At 41.4% G+C, this 21,823-nt stretch overlaps 1 protein-coding gene across 1 annotated transcript in view; it reads right to left on the reverse strand.

The window, feature by feature from the left end:
* The window catches only part of SLC35F1 (solute carrier family 35 member F1), a 291,918-nt gene that overhangs the window by 123,908 nt on the left and 146,187 nt on the right, over window positions 1-21,823 (reverse strand). The window contains exon 2 of the mRNA XM_044425827.1: window positions 1,202-1,377. Within this exon, the coding sequence (XP_044281762.1) occupies window positions 1,202-1,377 (176 nt within the window). The remainder of the gene's footprint in view (window positions 1-1,201; window positions 1,378-21,823) is intronic.

Here is a 21,823-nt window from a genome sequence, read left to right on the forward strand (position 1 = left end):
CCTTTCAATAACTAATCCATATATTTACATGTCTTTCCTTTGCTGATCTCAGGCTTTTAGGATTTTATTAGTTTATTTCAATGAATGAATAAATTGCAACAGCATTTAAAAGCTGTAATTCAGTGAACCTCAGTTTATGTCTAAACTGGAGAAGAAACCTCAAAAAGAAAGAAAGGAGATTTGTTGTATGATATACTCAGGGAACGCGGAAACCATGATGTCTATTCATCCTTTCAAATGCAGGATTGTACAAGGTAAAGTCAGTCTAAAGAACAGGATTGAAAGAAGAAACATGAGATCATATGGGCTAACAAAACATCCCAAGGGTGGAAACTTGGCTTCAAAAGCATCGTACAAATGGAAGGCCCTTCCACTTGTTTTGCCTCCTTCACATCCGGCCCCTGGTGCCACATCTCAACATGCTATTCTGGATGGTCCTCCAATCTTCAGTTGAGTCTGGAAGGTGGATAGGAAAGTGCCAATGCATGGAGTTCTGTTCAGATATTAATTGGATCCAAGGCTAAGGATTATCTTTGTTTTGCAGGGATTTAAGATGTTTATACCTTTATTTTTGTACCCTTTGGACTCATCCTCAGAGCCTTTGCTTGCTCTTATGTTTATCTCTTCCCTGTGTCTAGCTCTAGAAACTCATTCTCCAGCTTCGTATTAAAACAGATGTTCCTAAACAAGTGCATACTCCAACAGAGGAAGTAAAAATCAAATATACCCTACAAATGCACACACACAAGGCTGTTCTCATTAGAATACTTCATGCCAATAAGATGACAAATCAATTGTGACTCTGTATTATCTTGAAAGATATTTAATTGCGATTCGTTTTTTCTTAAAAACATGATCAAAACAATGTTGAAAGCCTGGCTACCAGGAAGCACACAAAAAGTTAGTATAGGTTGACCCATTTCTTTCTGGAAGATCCCCAAGCTTTATTTTTTAACCAAGTAGAGCAGGGCAGAGCAATCTGTGGCTGTCCAGCTATCAGTTCTGTACACCTTCCTTCATTCCCCCTCTTGGCTACACTGTTGAAGGCTAATGGGAGTTGGCAGTCCAACCGCGACTGGAGGGCTCAGCTCTGAACTATAGAATGGTAAATACATTACCGGAGAAAAATGATTCATTATTAACAAAACTAAAAGAACCTGTAAATGTCCAGGGATTTATACTTTAACAATTCCGCACTTACCTTGTCTAACAGCTAATGTTGTTGTGTAGACCAAAAATAGGAGAATGTAGTTCAGGAAGCTCTGAAAGACTGGAGTATTGGCATGAAAATCATCAGACAGATACTTGCTGGTCAGGCTAATGCCACAGATCAGCAGGGACAGAACCTGCCCAAGAGCTATAGATAGCAGGAGCTCCCTAAAAGAAATAGAGAAAGATACAGCATAATCAGCATTTTCAAGCTAGCCAAGATGTTTTCAGAGCAAAATTCAACAAAGAAATGGACACCGTCAGCATAATGGATTCCCCTTGAAACTCCCCGTGTGCCTTCAAAATGTGCCCTCGAGGCCTGGGGAGCCTCCAAAGCAGATTTGGAGACAAGCCGGGGGGGGGGGGGTAAGAGGGTGGGGATGTCCCTTTCTACAAGGAAAAATCTACACATAAAATTTACTGTTGCCCACAGAACAGAACAAACCTAGTTCTCAGACTGCTCAAACATGGCAGGAATCCATGGTATACTGGGCACAACTTGCCCTACTGCTATTGGTATACTAACACCCATTGGGCACCCACACAAGCTTCTCATGCCCATTGGTGTCAAAGATGAACAATGGATCTGTGAAATGAGCAGGGATGTCATTTGTGGCATGGGAGTTCTTGTGTTCCTCAGATCTCCCAGGCTTCTGAGGAACACCGGTGGGTCAGAATTTCTCCCAGTATGAAATAGCAACATCATTCCAGCAACTACAAGTTGTGCATAAAATGCACAAGGGTACACCAATTATTTCCTACTGTCATTTAAATGTTACTCATCAAATACAGAATCTGCAGAATAATTTTTGTTAAATTTGATTGTGACACTTGTAACCCACTGTTCTTTCGAGGGGCAAATAAATGATCGCCGTGGATGCCCAAGCAATCAGTCATCCAGACAGTGCATAGGACCAGTTTTGCTTAACTGCGTTCGTGGGAGAGTCCACCAGTCACACACAGCTTGCAAGGTTCCTTAATGACCCGCAGTTAGAATCACTAGCAAGTCAGCTTTTCTTTTTCAAAGCTGGTTCATATAGATAATACTGAGCCGGATGCACCAAAAAACTGACTTGGCATTAATACAGCATCCTGTTCCCTGGTTCTAGTAATAAATCTGAAATTATGACAGAAACACTGTCAGGTGCCTGGGCTATAAAGAAGCACATAAAAAGTTATTATGGGGATAATTGATGCAATATTCCTGCATTGTGTACTCTCATATCTGCGTCCAAATACAAATGTTTCATATGAAATCATACTCAAGTGCACTTAATGTCTTCTGAATTTCACACACCATTTTTCCTAATTGTGTTCTCCTGTAATGCATGTATATATTACCATACATTACTTTCCCCATTTTTTCTTTTCCCTTCTGCACACTCTTCTGCTCAATTTTAGTAGTCTGTACTAATTTTAGTTTTCCAGCTCTTTACAAATTCTTCTTCCATCTCCCATTTTATGCCAAAAATAGTTTGCTTTAATTGGCTTTGTGTCATTGTTGCCTTCCTTCCTCTTCTTTTCCTCTCCGTTTTGCCAATTAGCCGTCTTCGCTTGCTCACAAAGCACCATTACCTCTCTTACTAAGTCTCTTTAAAGCAGTAAATAAGATATTCCAGACTGAACATAAAGGAATAGCCGTCTTTGTGTCGAGTGGCTCCCTTGGGTATTTTATTTACTCCCATCTCAGGTATTAATACATTGTAAAACTTCTTTCTGACAGATCTTCCTCGTGCAAAAAGTTGTCATTATAAATCTTTCCAGTGATTGTTGTGTTGGCAGCTGAGAAGATACATTTTGAAGAAATAGCTTTACTAGTACCCATAATTTCACCTTTCATAGGAACAAATCCCAAGTGTTGTGCGAGGAATGAAAAGCATCATAAGCCAAGGAAACAATGGGTAGCAATGGGATTTTTTTCATGGACTGCACCCTCCTCCTTCAAAAGGCTATGTAAGAGCCCTAGTTCAATTACCTCTATTACATAATTGCTACCTCACAACTATTACTTCTCTGTATTATTTAGGCTCCACGGCACTCCTGAACCATGGGTTCCTCAGCAGCTTTAAATCTCACCCGTTTGCAGTTTTGACTATAATCTTTTTCAGTCATTCAGTGTGAATGCACGAAGGGATACTCATGATGAGTTGGTTAGCACCATCCTTGAGTGCCAGAGTGCTTGTCCCCCAGCCAGCATCTAATCAGTGTCAATCTGAATGGGTTCCCAAGTGTGTATGGACGGATCCACATAGGTCTCTTTCCACAGTGATGCACACCCTGGTTGATCCCTATGCTAGAATCCATACGAATCTAAGGACCCATGCAGATTGACAGCAGATGGAGGAGTGAAGGGAGCACTGTAGCCAACAAGGGTCTTTCCCAGCCCCACTAGAGTGCCAGGGTCAGAACCTGAGACCTTCAGAATGAAAACCACAGAGCCGCAGTCTTTTTCCTCTGAAGGCTGAGAGTTGTCTTTGCAGAAGTCATGCTGACTCTTATCGTTCTTCAGTGTGTTTAATGTTACCCTTCATGAAGCTTTCCTCCATTCTATCTATGAAAAACATTTATCTGATATGTCTAAAATTAATGTCCTTCCTTTCCCCCGGTAAGGAAGATTACTGTGATAAGTTACACATGTTAATTAAGAGATCAGTAATTTCACACTTGGGTTCTTCTTCAAGAATTCTCAGATGAACGGTACGTTGTCTAGTGACTTCATCATTTTTAGCTTTTCCTTAGTTTATCCATCCTTTGACATTTTGTTCTTCAAATACAAAAGCAATGGGTCAGGTTGGATATTTGTTTTGCCACACAGAAAGAATATAGCTGATGGGCATAAACAAAAAACTCCTGTATGTCCTCTACTTTCTCTATACCCCTCACACCTGATCATTTGTAACAAGAGGTAAAGTCATGCTGGAATGTAGGGAAGGAATTATTAATATCACGCTGTGATTTATTGTTGTTGTTATAATGATTCAAGGAACTATTCATGTAAAGAAGGGGAAGATGGATAAGTACCAAAAGGTATTTTGAAACAAATCAACAACCAGGTCTACTTCCTAGGCCACAAAGGACAGCTTTCTATCCCATGCCTTGCAGCTGAACAGCAAGCTTTGAAGGTACCAGCTAGGCAGCAAAACAAACCTCACCACTTGACTCTGCATTCTGTCTGCTAAGCTAGATGTCCAACCTAATGCTGCCAGGCCTTGTACAATCTGAATGTGACCTTGCTTTCCAGCTTGAACAATGCACTGTTTCCCCAACACTATCTTCTTCTGAGCTTGGGAATGGGTGACAACACAGTTGTAGAGTGCATGCAGTAATACTTGGGTTCAGCATTTCAGTTTTCTAGCTCAAATGCATCATGTAGTAGCTAATTGGAAATACATCTTTCTGCCAACCAGAGTATACAATAATATGCTAGTCCAGGGGTTGGATATTGGAGAAATATGCAACCGACTCAGATGAGTTCAAATTTCTATTAATCTGAAGAGTCTACAGTGAACCAACTGTTTCAGACTTGCATGGATTCTGTGGAGTTGTGGAGTATTTTTTTAACTCTGTAAGTTTACACAAATTTAGCCAAAGGAATTAAAAAAATAATCTGACAAAAATGTGTAACCCCCTTCAGACTTAGAGTTAGGTATGTTAGATAAACCTGCAGTAAACTCAAATGTGTTCACATGTCTAAAAATCTGACCTGTAGATTCAGCATTATAGGGCTTTTCCCAAGCTGCACAGACTTGCAGATTTTTAAAACTTTTACATAAATTTAGTTGCAGAAAAATACAGAAAATAGTTATAATTAAAACCTCACTGACTAGTAATTTATAGTTTCCCATAGGTTAAAGTGTGAAAATACACATTTGGGGCAGTTTTGCATGTTCTGGGGAAATTTGCACATTTTTGGGAGCGTGAATTTGTGCAAATGAGTATGAATACATTTTCACAAAATCCAGTTCTGTTAATGAGTGGATGGCAAAACAAAGCTACCCATTATTCTGTGAAAAATAACTGGACTGGATTTTACTATGTTCCTACATCCCATTTAGAATGCCAGGGACTGCTATTTTCAGACTGAGTTTAGTCACATGCTATTTAAACTCCAAACCCTGAGGAAATGGATTTGATAAAAACAGAAGATCTACATCCCATCTCTGCCAAAATCGTCCATCTGGTAAATTGAACTGTAATGTTCCTCAAACCACAACTTCCATAACTCATGCTACTCTACATAAAACTGTCTTAACTAAATTAAGGGAGGACCACCTTTGCCAATGAGAAACCTTCAGCATAAACCAGAAGATGTTCCTTGGAGGCCCTTCCCATTTTGCCTTTTTCGCCCCCACTTCTTTATTTCATCATCACAAACCTTCCCAAAGCAGGTATTGATCATTCTATACTATGCTGTGTGTGGGTGCTGAAGGCACACTGTTGTTCACATACCCAGGGCTTTTTTTGTCATAGAACGCACCGGAACAGCATTCCAGCACCTTTTTTCGATGGATTTTTCCACTTGAATTTGAATCGCCCTGTCGGGCGTAGCAGGTCAGAGGCAAAATCATTAAAATGGTGCATGCGGGCTGCTTGTGTGTCTGCGCTGGTTGTGATGGCGCTGCTCGGGTTGTGATTGGTCGTGTAGTTGCGTGCTGAGTGCTTACTGCGGGCGGCGATCATTATGTTTCATTACAGTGACTGACTACATGCAAAAGGTAAATAATTTCTTTATTTTAAAAAAAGTTGGTGAATTGAAAATCTTTTTTTAATTTTTAGTGTAAAAGTGTGACCCCAAATTTAAAAATGAAAAGCATTACTAATTCTCAACCACCAGTCCTGCTAATAAAAAGGCCAGAATATTAAGAACTGAATATATAATTTTTTAAATAGAAGATTAACAAGATGTGAGTTCCGGCACCTTTTCTTTCTTTCTTTTTCTTTTTTTTTTCCAAAAAAAAGCACAGCACATATCTATAGAATTCCAAGCCTCTATCTTCAACCTATCAAGACAAAGTTTAGTGCAGATCATAATATGTCTATTAATCTTACAACAACTTGCAACAATCATGACACTGGGAATACAGTGGTGCAAGACTGGCTTCAGCACACAGAATTACCATTAAGCTTTGCTCACGTGCAAGGGCCATTCAGTATTTAACTATTTACACCCATCAGCTTTGCTCAGTGTGATTCTGTTAGGTTAGGGGTGGGCAGACTTCTGATTTGTGAGATCTAATTTGTTATATATTAGAACTCTTAAGATCCACCAAATGGAACCTGATATAAAAGACACACACCAAGATTTAAAGCATTCTGAACTCACAAATATTTGTTGAGTAGCAGAACTGAATGGACCTTATAGTTCTTTCATACAAAATTCAATTATTCATTGGTAACACTACTACTTATGTTATTGCATTTCCATGCCAGCCAATAGCCACAATTCTCCAGGTAATTATCTTTGACTTTCTTTAGTTCAATAGCATAACTGGTATATGTGGGTCTGTGCACACAGGGGTCATTTTGCTCCCAATATTGCTAAACAACTGGAAGTCAGGGTAATGAATGTCCTGCCACAGGCCTAGGGGCAATATCCAGCTTCCCAAGCACCCCACTCTGGCCCTGCAAGTTTCTTCAGAACTTTGCTTTCCTGAGCCATACCCTTTCCTACAGCCTCCACTCAGTTGGTGCTTTCCTGGCCTTTCCACAGTTCCATTCCAAGACTTTCCTAAGACTTAGTTACTGGAGATGAGTACTTTAAGGCAAACATGCTGGCAGGGCAGGCCTTCTGGGAGATAAGAGTCTCCAGGGCCAACTCACAATGCCCCAGTTTGAGGCAAGACCCATGGCTCTCTCTCCAGCAAGTCCACGCACCTGATCTCTCATTCAGAGGCTGGGGCAGCAGTGACGAGAGTGACAGCATGCATGCTCCTGCATCAGTGGCGGGACCTCTTGCACCACCTCTGTATGCTGGCAATTTGGTGATTTTGGCCTCAGCGTTTTTGCCTTTGGCCCCTGCCCACTAGAGCAGTGGTGTCTCAGAGAGCTTCTCCAAAATGGAATTTGGCCCTTGTGTTCTGTATCCTTGAACTACTGCAAAATCACCAAACTCCAGGTGTACCTTCTATCACTTTTAGTTTAGGTGAAGTCTCTGCCAATTTGAATGGCTGGCTAGATGTAATTTTAAAGACCTCCAATTTCTGGCCACGATACACAAATACAAGTTTTCAATACTTGCTATATCTTATGGCATGTTTTACATTTCATGATGCCCCAAACCCAGCACATTTCAGAGGATTAAAAATCACTTCATAGCCAAGACAGCTCTGCATTGTGCTTCAAGAAACAAAAGCACAATTAAACCAGGGAATCACTTCAAAACAACTGTTGCTGCTGTAAATGTACAAGATGCTGTAACAGGTGCTTGCATTAATTGAAGCAAATAAGTTCCAGGAAAACAAAATTAAATTTGCTGCGCATTAAAGATAAGCTTGGATCTCCCAGTAACTAAAGTCCTTCAATGTTAGATACAAGTTAAGAAAGTGATGGTTCCAGTTTATTGGTTTTCCCTTAGGCTCCAAGATAAATCTTTCCTTTGCTCGCTGGCTTTCAGTGCAGTGAGACACCGTGACAGCGTTTGACAGCACGGCAAATTTATTACAGGTTTGACACATGTTGATGGAACAGACTAGGTAAAATGGGGGAGGGGAAACACAAGGGCACTGATCTCATTTCCCTGCTTTTAATAGAGTTTTAAATTGCAAGGTGTCTGAATGAGTTGATGCTTAGTGGAAATAAAAAGTTCAAAAGATCTGGGAGGGAACCCGCTGCAGATTGCAAAAGAGTTGGTGCAACACACCTTCTCTCTGTGGAACAATGTGCCATGTATAGGCATAGGTGCTCCAGTTTATCAAGAGATGGAAAAGCTCATTGAATGACAGCAAAATTAACCTTTCCAAAAAAGATGTTTGGAACAGATGGTTCTTTTCTGCAATCTTTTCTACAGAATATTCACTCTGTAGGATCTTTCATATGGAGTAGTTATGAAATTTCACTGATTTCTAGTGTGTTCAATTCCTCTAATGATGATTGAAGGTAGGAAATATACTTACGACATACTTACAATAAATACATACAAATGAATGATTTTCCTGAGGAAAAAAAGCTTAATAACTTGCAGAGCATTCAGAAGCAGAGGCTGAGGGAAACAATGAGCTGGATTTGCCGTCTTACGCAGAGCCTTGTGCTGGGCAAGGCAGGAAGTAGGGTGGAGGATTTCTCCCACACAAAAAGCTGCCTTTTCTTCTGGTGGAACATCTCCCCTCCTGCAATTAATCCTGTACCAGCTCCAGGTCAAACTTAGGTCTTCCTCAGGAGAATGGTAGAGCTTTGGATCCAGGACTGACTCCAAGTTGGGTCTTCTCTCATTGTAGGGTGAATAATACTAGCTACCAATACCACCTTGGTATGTAATTACCAGAACCTGAAGTCATACAGAGACCTTTGTTGGCAGCTGGATCTGAGCAAATGACCACTTTAAAGCATTAAATTAAGAGTAGAAAGATCTGTCAATGGCTATTACCCATAAAGAATGGATTCCATCTACTTAGAGGGGCTGAGCAGTTGCTTGGGGCGAATCAACAGGCAGGCCTGGATATTTTCGGCCTTGGTCTGTATGGAATACTTGTGTAGATGGCTATCAAAGACAGGTGTTATTGCTGAAAATTGCTGGTTTGACATACAAATGTTTTATAAAATAACTCAAAGTAAATAAGCAAACAGAGTAATCCTATGCCTCCCAGACAGTGTCTGTGGGGATCATAGGATGTCAAGGATATTCCCTTCCCCTCAAAGGCCTTAGAGAGACCTGCAACCTCAGCTTCCCAAGGTCTGGGCCTCAACCTAAGGTGGAGAACAGAGTGAGGGGGAGAGTATTCCACTGGCTGTGATGGGCCAGGGACGGGCCATGGATCTGCCAAAGGCCTCTGACTAGTGGACATCAGTGCAAAAGAATTGCGTCTTAATATGCAGGTCTGGCCTGATCAAGCACAGCCTTTCTTATGTCTGACTAAGAGTGGCTTTGGATCTTGCACAATGCATAGAAAACAGCAAACACAAATAGTAATTTAAATTTAATCCTTTGCACCTGCCTAGTTTATCGTAGAATAAACGTATTGGGCTGCAATACAAAATTTTTGAAACTTTTTATGGAGGTTTCTACTGTATGTTGCCCTTTGGCTTACTTGTCCATTACACTGAGCTGAAATGAAATTAATTTATTCCAAATACCACAAATCATTCTCATTCTAACAACAACCGGAACAAATACTAAGTGGGCTGGAGAAGTAGACTGTATCAGACAAACTCAGGAAGATTTACAGGATGGGTGTGTGGCAAATTTCTTATTTGAGAGAAAGGAAGAATTTTGGACAGTCTTTGAGCAATCCTCTTTTGAGTCGTGAAACCCCCCAACCTAGCCTTCTCAATTGCGTTTGTCAAGAGCCTTGAAAAAGCCATTTGTTTCATCTGCAGTGTGGATATACTGATCAAATGATTTAAAAACCTGGCCAAAGTCCAAGTCCATGGCAAGGAGGGAACAAAAAGAGGGAATAGGGTTGGGGAGGGGGCAGACTGGGGAAACTGTTTGCTGCTCATACTGTATTGTTTTTATTTTTAACTGAAGCAACTTTTTTAAGGGCAGGGCTTATAGAGATATAATGTAATTCCTAAGAGAAGTTAAACTTAGTTCCCTATGCCAACACTTGCCCGCATTCATAGTCTTCTGTCTGTTCTCATTCTCCAGCCACACATTCTGTTTTGGAAGCAATCGCTCTTGTTTGCTGAAGTTCCTAGATTTTATTTTGGAAAAGCCACTCTGCTGCTCTTATACAGTTAGGGGTCTTCACCTTTTCATGCTCCAGAACTACTGTTGTGCTGAATAAATACTCTGCTTTTCTTTTCTCTGGCCTGCAAATAGAAATAATCATCAGCATAACCTTACCAGGCAGCTGAACATTATTTGTGCCAGCTGATCCTAGATACTTCCAAGAACCTTTCAATTTCATTTGTATATTTCAAAGAGATACAAGCTTTTGAGTGTGCTTCTTGGAAATGGCAAACATTGTTGCTTATTTCAATATAATTTTGTGTATAAATCCCATTATTGTAAATACAGGCAGTAAATCCACGGTTTCCTAGGTTAAAAATAGCATTTTTGAATCACTTGAATGTGTTTTAGGTCATATTACTGGGGAAGATGACCCTTTGCATGTAATCCATCAAGAAAGAAAGAGAGAGAGAGAGAAGGGGCACTCTCTCAGCACAAGGAAAATGAGCAAAAGAAAAGACTTTGGAGCCACCCAACAGGCCTGTCTTGTTCACTCCCATCCATTACTGTAGAGGGCAGTCATTTCCAATTCAAGTAGGCTAGAGCCTGTTTATCTATTTATTCACTGGGAAATCTAACAGCAAACAATCTCAGATGCATTTACTACATTATTCAATAAACTGATGCAAGTATGATAAATCTGTCATTACGCAAACTATACAAATGACCCATTAAATGGTACGAGTACATTGTGCAAATGTACTAGCAACTAATTGCTGCTATACATACTATTATTTATTTATTTATTTAGTAAGCTTCTATGCCGCCCCTTTCGCCGAAGCCTCGGGAGGCTTACAACAATAAATAAATACATATAATCATATAAAAACAATATAATTGGAAACACCCTGACCAAAGATATAAAATCAATAAATAAGCTAACAATTAAAATGCCATTTAAATAAAGAGGTCTTGGCCTGGCGCCGAAAAACATATAACGACAGCGCCAGGCAGACCTCTCTGAGGAGCACATTCCATAGATTGGGCACCACCGCAGAGAAAGCACCTCCTCCAGGTACTTACCCTCCTAATATCCTTCACGGAGGGCTCCTGGAGAAGGGCCTCTCCCGCTGATCTCAAGGGGGGGGTTCGGGCGGGCAGGCGGCCATATATGGACGTAAGCGCTCCTTAAGGTAACAAGGACCCAAGCCGTTGAGGGCTTTATAGGTCATCCCCAACACCTTGAATTGGGCCCGGACTTCGATGGGGAGACAGTGCAGCTAACGGAGGACTGGAGTCATGTGAACATAACACCCAGTCCCCGTCAGTATCCTGGCGGCTCTATTTTGCACCAATTGAAGTATCCAGACCATCTTCAAGGGCAGCCCCACATAGAGCGCGTTGCAGAAGTCTAATTGGGAAGTTACCAACGTGTGTGTCACTGTTGCCAGGCCATTGTACTCCAGGTAGGGACACAGCTGATGGATCAGCCGAAGCTGAAAGAAAGCGCTCCTTGCCACCTCTGTCACCTGAGCTTCAAGTGAAAGCTCAGGGTCGAGGAGCACTCCCAAGCTGCGGACCTTGTCCCTAAGAGGGAGTGCAACCCCGTTCAGGACAAGGTCAAGGTCCCCTTCCCCGAAGCCCGATCCGCCAACCAACAGGACCTCCATCTTGTCTGGATTGAGCTTCAGTTTATTGGCCCTCATCCAGCCCATTACCTCGGCCAGGCACCGGTTCAGCATAGCCACTGCCTCACCTGAATTGGTAGAAAGCGAGAGGTAAAGCTGGGTATCATCAGCGTACTGATGATTCCGCAGCCCACACCTCCTGATGACCTCTCCCAGCGGTTTCATGTAGATGTTAAACAGCAAAGGGGACAAGATGGACCCCTGCGGTACTCCATGGCATAGCTGCCATGGCGCAGAGCCATAGTCCCCCAGCACCACCTTCTGGAATCGGCCGTTGAGATAGGAGCAGAACCACTGCAAGGCAGTGCCTCTGACCCCGAATCCTGCTAGCCTATCCAGAAGGATACCATGGTTGATGGTATGGAAAGCTGCTGAAAGGTCCAGGAGAACCAACAGGGATGCCCCCCCCCCCCCCGTCCTTCTCCCTGCACAGGTCATCGTACAGGGCGACCAAGGCAGATTCAGTGCCATACCCGGGTCTGAAGCCGGACTGAAATGGGTCCAGATAATCAGTTTCATCCAAGAGTGCTTGGAGTTGTCCCGCCACCACCCGCTCCACCACCCGCTCCAACCTATTCCTACCTATTAATTTATTACATTCATCTCTTCCTGCTTCTTCCAGGGAATTCAGGTTAGTGTACCTTCCTGCTTTCACACCCTTTTATTCCTGCAGCAACACTATGAGATGGGTTAAATCAGTCTTTCCCAACCAAATACCATCCAACTCCCACAGACATGTTGTCAACACTGACCGGTAGTGACTCTCCAGGATTCCAGGGAAGAATTTTTGAGCCCTACCTGGAAACGCTGGGGATGGAGACTCCGGCTTTCTCCATGTAAAGCATGTTCTCCACAGCCTCTCTCCAGCAATCCCACAGACATGTTGTGGGATGAGGTACTATTACATTAAGCCATTACTTTAGCTGGTTTCAGCTAAATCACTATGGCTGGGTTCATGCAACATGGCAAACGACCCCATCTTGTTTCCATGACACACAGATTTTGTCTGAACTTGCTAGTCAATCACATGGTTACCTGGACTCTGTTGTTTCTAAGCTCCCTGCACCATCCTCTCAGCCTCACCATGCATCCCAGCAGCCCCCACAAACAAAATCCCCATCCTTTCCCTTTGCTTGCTTATGGAGTGCAGCAGCATCTTCCTGATTGGTCAACTGCATTCCAGAAGCAGGTTCCCTTTCTCCCAAGGGCACCTGCATGTCTGCAATGCTTTCCTGCCACTCTTGTCCCCATAGCGATTTTTATTAAATTAAAAAAAAACCAGTTTCTTTGCAATTCCACCTCTTCTTCCTCTGTGCATTTCTGCACTATTTCATAGTTTTCCAAAGCAAACAGGGAGATGGACACATCACTCAGCCAATAGAAATAAAGCAAGTAATGTTGCAGTGGTTCCTAGGGAGCTCAGTGCAGTAGAGATTGAAGGCTGGAAGCAACCAATTCTGCAGCTGTTCCTTCCAGAGGAATCTATGGTGTTTCCATACCAAGAATGGTAAAGTGTTGATCATGGATCTAGGCAACAGGAGAATTTGCAGTGAACTGTGGAAACCTTAGATCAGACCATGGAATTTCTCTGTGGTTTTAGCAAACTAATCTTCCCATGTGGGAATTCTGGAACTGGGTCTGGACAACACAGCAGACCCACAATGCTTCATCATTGATTCCCATGTTCTGTGAACCAGTCCCATTTGGTTCTGGGTGGTGATGGCAGGACATGCCAAAAACACCTGAGAAGTTCCACTGTATTCAGTGGGGCTTATCTCAGAAGAGTGTACTCAGACTAGCAGCTTTAGTATTGTAAAAGACATATGTTGAAAAGTAAAATGAATAGTCTTTTCACAAGATGGGTAAGAAATTATGGCAATATATAAAAATGCTATTGGAAATTCAATTTAAAATCTAATTATAATCTGGGTATCTTCTGATGGGCTATCTTGTCCTCCAGTCTACGAGTTTGCCATAGCTGGTGTATTGCTGTTCAATTATAAAAGCTAGAAACGACAAGTTAGTTTCTTTCTTTAGGCAACCATTTGAATTAAACTATTGAGTTTGTAAGTCTGTGTTTAACTGATTGGTGTTACAAGCTGTCAGCCAGAGGCAAGAGTGTAAAAGAAGTTTAGGATTACATTACCTGTCTGTTCTATACACCATCTTCCACAGGGCAATCAGTTACAAAGAAAGTAAAATTATACTCTGACAGAAAAGTGGCATACTGTTTTTACAATGCAATCCTCTGCATATCTACTCAGGCACAAAACCCACTGAATTCAATGCGGCACGCTCTCAGGGAAGCATATACAGGATTGCATCTTAATTCTTCTTAAATACCTTCCAGGGAAGTGAAATGAAAGCAGAGCCTTGAATTAGCCTCCACAGAGAATACCATCTTGCATTCTACCCATTGTCTAGAGCAGTCTGCTTCCAACTTGCAGTCATAATTGTAATGGTTTCCTTTCACTGGCAAGTAGAATCTCAAAATCTGTATCTCAGTATAAAAGAAGAAAACTATGCCACAATTAAATGTTTCTTCAGCTCCTTAAGGAAGCAAGGTAATAAAACAGAATCAACATCCACACTTAAAAAAAGCAGCAGCAGCAAACATGCCTTTGATTTTTGAAAAAGAAAATGCTAGCTGGCTGCATAGCTTTGAAATACAGGATTTAACTAGCACTGTTTCTGAAACAGGCTTTAATTACAGGCTCTGTTCATCTTCTGCTATTTATGCTCAGGTGAGCTCTGTCTGGAATCGAAGTAACGATCTTACCCTTTCTTCATGTAATCTACTTTCCATAATAATGGAAGCATTTAATTCCAAGGGAACAGGCCATTATGGCTGGGTTACAGGAGTTATAGTCCAGCACATCTGGAGGGTTTCAGGTAAGGAAAGGCTGCTCTGTCAGTTTACCTGAAAGGGAGTCCCACTGAGCTCAGTGGGATTTTTTCCCTAGTGAACATGTAGGATTATAGCTTTGCAGTATGTGTTGAGAGATTTCTACTAAAAAGTGAATCCCACAGAGTTTGTTGGAGCAAACTTTCAAACAAGCTGGTATAGAATTGTATCCTTAACAAATTTCTCATGAAGATGCCTTTTGAAGTGATGCACAGTTTTGTTTCCGACACTTCCTATGGAAGGAATCATGCCTTACTATTTGTCTGATGCTTGCAGGGGTGGGGGTTCATGCTGGTGTGCTGGAAAACCACACTCGTAGGTTACTCACTCCTAGTTATGTTCTTTAAGTGCTCATACAGGTAAACACACCTGGAACCTTCAAATTATACCAGCTGGTGCAAATTGCAAATTGCACAAGAGTTTTTCATTACAATCTTGGTTTATCAAGCAATTTTAAAAAGACAAACCTCTTCAAACTCTTCTTATTTATCTTCACTCAGCCCCAAAAGACAGGTCACTACTCTCCCATTTTACAGACTGGGGAGCTGAGGTTAGCAGTCAATAACTCAAGGATATCTGGTGAGTTTATGTCAAGAATGCAGGTTTCATCATTCCCTTTGCCTCAGCTGAATTTGGTTTTTGACCATCCAAGGTATGGAGTGCTGATTCTTAGCCACCCCATCTATTTCTAACCAATGCGTTATTGGCAGCAATGCATGCTTTCTGCATCCTATCACTGTTACTAGATCATCCTGTTGTCCCCCAGATGTACTAGGCTCCCATCATCCCCAGTCAGCAACAAGTGCAGCAAGCATTTTATTTCTTTGGGCTCACTCATATCTTCAGTCTTGCACACATCTGGCCTCCACTGGTACTCTTCTCTTCTACCACCCCTCCCATAAGACATTTTTCTTCCTACTTACCAAGGCATCCAGTAGTTTTTGCCTCATTTTTCTTGCAAGGAAGAACAAAAAATACAGAAAAGCTACAACAGAATGGTGGGCAGGCAGAAGGAAAACCATCTAATTATTGACTTGTATGTACATCATCGTCCCATCTCCACAATTAGGTGGTAATTAGAAATCTTTCACTCTTTTATTTCACACATCCAGAAAATGTGCTATATAACTTGATGCACCATCACAAGTTTATATCTCACTTGCTTTCTTTGATAACTCCCTACAGCTGTATCTTGCACATTTTTTAGAACATATTTCATGATGCCTCTCTTACACCCGCAAACTTGATGGTAAGCATCCCAGATGCAATCAATCAGGTGTGAAAAGATTTACACACCTTAAAAGCAAATGATAAGATGTAATAGAACAAGTGCCATTTTCAAAAACAAGCCAATAATAAAACCACTCCTTCAGTTCATCCCTGGACCTGTGCAGACACTGGAAAGGTAAAAGCATTAAATCATAGAGTTGGAAGGGGCCTTTCAGGCCACTGAGGCCAACCCCCTACAATTTGCAGAATGAATCACTGAAAGATGGTTGTCCAGTCTTTGCTTGACTACCTCCATGAAAGAAACCCCAGCACCTGCCTAGGCAGTTGTCTTCATTGTCTGATCCCCTGACTGTCAGGAAGCTTTATCTGGTATTCATGCAAAATTTGCCTCTCTGTAACTTAATCCTGTTTTTGGTGCCCTAGGGTCTGGGATGACAGAGAACAGGTTGCAGCCTTTTTCTGTGTGACAACCTTTTAAATACTTGAATAGTTTTATCATATCAGTCTTTTTTTCTCAAAGCTAAACATGCCCAGTTCCTTCAATCTTTCTTTGCAGGACTGAGTTTCCAGTAGAAACATACAGGGCAGGGAGACGTGTAACATGGCATACTATCACCTGACAAAGTGATGTATTTCAACAGAGAAAAAACCTCAAGCAGGTGCCAACATCACTCTTCCAAAAAATGTAGGAAGAAAACCAGGGCACAATGAAAATGAATTTCGATGGGGAAAAAAACACGAACTTGAGCTTGTAGTACATGAGGGCTATTACACTCTTATAGGAATAGCTGAAACATGGTGGGACGATTCACAAGACTGGAACTCTACAATTAACGGATACAACCTGCTCAAGAAAAACAGAGGACAAAAAGGAAGTTGAGTTGCACTATATGTAAGAGACACATATACCTGCACAGAAATACATGAAGAAGAACTTAGTAGCCCCACTGAAAGCATCTGGAAAAACGTAATTACTGACACCTATTACTAATGAGCCAATTAAAAGGAGGACAAGAATGCAACCTTTGAAAAGCAGCTTGCTAGCGTTTCCAAGAACAATAATGCAGTCATCATGGGGGACTTCAATTTTCCCAATATATGCTGAGAGACAATTTCTGCAAACATGGCCCCTCCAAGAGATTCCTGACATGCGTTACTGACAACTTCCTCCAGCAGAGCCTAGAAGAACGGACAAGAGGAACAGCTTTCCTTGATTTAATACTGACAGGGATAACTTAGTAGAAAAAACAGCAGCCATGGGAACCCCAGGGAAAAGTGACCATGCAATACTTGAAATCTCAATTACGAAGGAGACAAAGGTTAACTGCAGCCAAACACATACCCTGGGCTTCAGGAAAGCCAAATTTAATGAATTCAGAACAATGATAAGTTAAGTGCCATGGCAACTTACTCTTAAGGGAAAAGAAGTCCAAGAGGGGTGGAAAATCTTGGGAAAAAAAACTGCACAACTATGAACAATTCAAACAAGAAAAAAGTGCAGAAGAAAACAACTTGAAAGAAAAAAAAAGAACATGTACAGGAGGTGGAAGGACAGCCAGGCCACAAAGGAAGAATACAAACAAATAGCAAGGAATTGCAGAGACGGCATCAGGAAGGCTAAAGCTGGAAATGAACTGAGAATAGCAAGAACAATACAACCTTCTTCAGATATATCCAAAACAAAAGACATGTGAAAGAGAAAGGTGTCCAGCTACTTAAAATGGATGGCAAAGTGATAATAGATGAGAAAGAAAAGGCAGAGGTGCTCAGTTCCTACTTTGCCTCAATATTCTCCCACAAATCTACAACAAAGAGGAAGTACAAACTGAAAGTGAGAGATGACAGCCCAAGAATGACAGACAAATGGTCAAGGAATACCTAGATGGAATAAACACATTCAAATCTCCAGAGCCTGATGAACTTCAGTCAAGAGTTATAAAAGAACTCGACAGCTGGAAAACAGGAGATGTGCCAGATGACTGGAGAAGGGCTAACTTTGTCCCAGTCTTTTAAAAAGAGGGGGAAAAGATGAACCTGGGAAGTACAGACCAGTTAGTCTGATGTCAATCCCTGCAAAAATTCTGGAGCAAATTATTAAAAAATCAGTCTGCAAGCACCTCAAAGAAAATGCAGTGATTAATAAAAGTCAGTATGGATTTATCAAGAATAAATCCTATCAGACTACTTTAATCTCATTTTTGACTAGGTAACCTCCCAGATGGACAGTGGAAACACGGTGGACATAGTCTACCTAGACTTTAGCAAAGCTATCGACATAGTGCCCCATGGTATCTTGACAAGCAAACTAGCAAAAGGTGGACTAGATAGAAAAACTATTGGGTGGATGCAAAATTGGCTGCTAAATCAGCCACAAAGAATGCTCATCAATGGCACAATGACTGAAAGAAGGTCAGTGCTGGAGACCTACAGGGTTCAGTTCTAAGCCCAGTGCTCTTCAACATCTGCATAAATGATTTAGACGAGGAAGCACTAGAAACGATAATCAGATCTGCAGACAGCACAAAACTGGGTGGAGTAGCAAACACCCTGGAAGACAGAAAGAAGATCCTGGGTGATCTTGATATGCTGGGCTGAAAGCAACAGAATGAGATTCAATAGGGACAAATGCCAAATACTCCACCTAGGGAAAAGAAACCAAGTGCATTGATACAAGTAATTGTATCAATTGTTAAGACATCTATTAAGTAATAGATGTCTTAACAAAACTGAAAAAGACCTTGGAGTTATTGTGGGCAACTGGCTAAATATGAACTAACAATGCAATCCAGCTGCAAAAGGGGCAAATGCTATTTTGAGATGCATTAATAAAAGTATTGTTTCCAAATCACAAGACGTAGTAGTTCCCCTATACAGTATTTGTCACTCAACAGACCTCATCTGGAATACTGTGTTCAGTTGTGGGCACCAAGATTTAAGAAAGATGCAGAAAAGTTAGATAGGGTTCAGAGGAGGGCAACAAAAATGATCCAGAGTTTGGAAACACTGTTCTGTGAGGAAAGACTGAGAGAACTGGGCATCTTCAGCCTTGAGAAGACTGAGGGGCAATATGGCATCACTCTATAAGTACCTCAAAGACTCCTAAAGAGGAAGGTCAAGATCTCTTCTCACTGATACCAGTATGTAGACTAGTATAATTAACTCAAGTCGCAACAGCCCAGATCCAGGCTTTTCTAGATGTCAGGAAAAGTTTCCACACTGTCTGAGCAATATGACAATGGAACCAGTTGCCTAGAGAGGTTGCCCATGCTAGAGACATTCAAGAAAAACTGGACAGCCATCTGAGTGGGATGGTGTAATGTGGTGTCCTGCAACAGCTGGGGGCTGGACCCGATGGCCGTCTTGGCCCCTTCCAACTCTACTATTCTATGATCATTTTTGTTGTCTTTTCTGAATGCATTCCAGTTCATATAGTTCCTTCTTAAAGTGTTGTTTGCAGAACTGGACACAGTATTCAAGATACTGTCTGGTCAGTGCAGAGTACTTCCCATGATTTAGCAACCATACTTCTATTGATGCAACCTAAAATTGTATTTACCTTTTTGCAGCCACGTCATATTGTCAATATTTTATTCAGCTTGTGATTGACTAGAACTCCAAGATACTTTTTTACCCATACTACGATCAAGCAACATATCCCCCATTTAATACCTGTGTATTTGATTAAGAGCTTAGGATTTCTTTCTGTTAAATTTCATTCTAATCTATCAAGATAATTTTCAGTTTTGTTTTAGTCTTCTAAAGTGTTGGTGATATCAGCTAATTTTTGTCATCTGCAAATTTGACAAGCATCTTTCCCAATTCCTCTTTCAAGCCATCAATTGTTGAAAAGTACGGAACTGTTGTTGTTGTTAGTCGCAAAGTCATGCCTGACCCATCACAACCCCATGGACAACATTCCTTCAGGCTCCCCTGTCCTCCACCATCCCTCGGAGTCCACTTGAGCTCACACCCACTCCCCCAGTGACTCCATCTAGCCACCTCATCCTCTGCTGCCCCCTTCTCCTTTTGCCGTCAATTGTTCCCAGCATCAGGGTCTTCTCCAATGAGTTGGTCCTTCACATTAGGTAGCCAAATTATTTGAGTTTCATCTTTGGTATCTGAGGATACTGTAGTCATGTAATACTCCCTTCAGTTGAGGAATATTTGACTAATACTCTCTGAAGGCAGTGCTCTAGCCAGCTGTGGATCCAGCAAGTAGTACAGCCATCCAACTAGGTAGTTATAAGTATAACCAATGTCCAGGCTCCTGAGGTTTGCATCAGCTAACTGGCAAATTTCATGAGCAGAGTTGCACTCATCAACACTCAGGCCAGCAAAGCGAGAGAGGCAACTTTATGAGCTCTTCTTTTTCTTTATAATATCTGGTGCCCTGAAAATCTGGTCTGGAGAGCTGGGGAACCCTTTGGAACAGTGTGAATGGGAAGTGGTGGATTGGCAAAATTGCCCCTCTTCCACTGGGTCAGTCCCAAGAGTGAGTAGAAAGGATTCTTTCATTCTAGAGCTCCTTGTTAGGATCAGGCTGATGACTGGGATTCCAGGCTTGGCTCCTCCAAAGGGTGCCCAGAACTATGAGATAATGCATCCAAAACTTGCTAAGTTTAAGTGCTCCCTCACTAATGACCTATCAGTATCATTTTTCAGGTAAAGAAAACAAGTCAGTTATATGGTTAAAATGGTATTTTGATGAATTTTGAATTTGTGTGCTGTGGATGGGGGTGATGATAATAAAATGTTTTTAAAAATGAATTAAAAGAACCAATTTATCATATTAATTACTTTATGTTCTCTCGGACTAGAATATTGCGACAGCATAACTTTTCCTCAATATAAAAACAACACAAATGTCATCCTTCAGCATTTTTAAAGGAGCTCATTTAGCAACCTTTCCATTTCCTTAGGGTGTTATCTGTTACATGAAAAACCTACTTTGAAATAGAATGTTTCTTTTCTGCACAGGCTCTGATGGGAGCAGTAAATCAGTTTTACAGAAGTATAAGCTTAGCTCCCAAAGGCCTTAGAGCCAGTTCAGAATATAGCGAGAGGGGAAGCCTAGCAGTATATATAACATTCATATTTATATTCCAAATGCTGGTCGTGTTTAGTGTCCAGCCCTATTCCACAATTTACAAGCATTAGATATCAATATTTATTCCTATGTGGAGATTTAAGATGACTTTGTGTAAAATGAACCTGAAACACAAAGGTTACATAGTACTTTATTTTAAAATCTTTCCTTTTATACCACTATATGAATGACTGTTTGTCACAGTGGGATAAATAATGCACATTGCTGTTCACATTGCTCTAATTATTGTGTGCGCAGAAAAAATACCAATCTAGATTTTGCAGCAAAGGCTACAGAAACACACTTTGGGTATCTTAAGCAAATAAGAAACTAGGTAAGTATTTGCATCTTCGAGAGCCTCAAGAAATTGTTCTCGTGGAATTTCAAATATAGTATCTTGCCAAAGAGAAGGAAAACAGTGGTGCATGAGTGTAGAACATCACTGCTACTTGGGATTTATGGAGTAGGAAATGTGAAGGAATGGAGAATCCTCTTAGACACTACTAATGTTTGCCATGTATTTTGTTTTCTCTGAGCACTGTGTATCTCACAGAGATTTAGGCAACCCTATGAAGTTAGAATTGCCTTCAATTTCTACCCTACAGGAATGGAGGTCTTAGGAGGCAAATGCAGCTGTTGTACACTCTTGCCTGAGAATGGGACACTTGTACAGGAAAATGGATTACTCCTCCTACCGCATAGAACTATTAACTTTTTTAAGTGGTAGGCATCTGTTTTGGTCCTGAGACTCCTATGCAAAGCTGGGTGATGGACTGGGGCAATATGCACTTAACTTCCCCTCCCTGCTTGCTCGGATGGGATCACGGCAATTGGGAGGTGAAAGCTGCTTCTCCATTTGCCCCTACAATCCCCTCTAA

Source organism: Varanus komodoensis, unplaced genomic scaffold, assembly GCF_004798865.1.
Source record: "Varanus komodoensis strain SLA01 unplaced genomic scaffold, ASM479886v1 scaffold1, whole genome shotgun sequence".
In the NCBI taxonomy this organism is placed as follows: domain Eukaryota; kingdom Metazoa; phylum Chordata; class Lepidosauria; order Squamata; family Varanidae; genus Varanus; species Varanus komodoensis.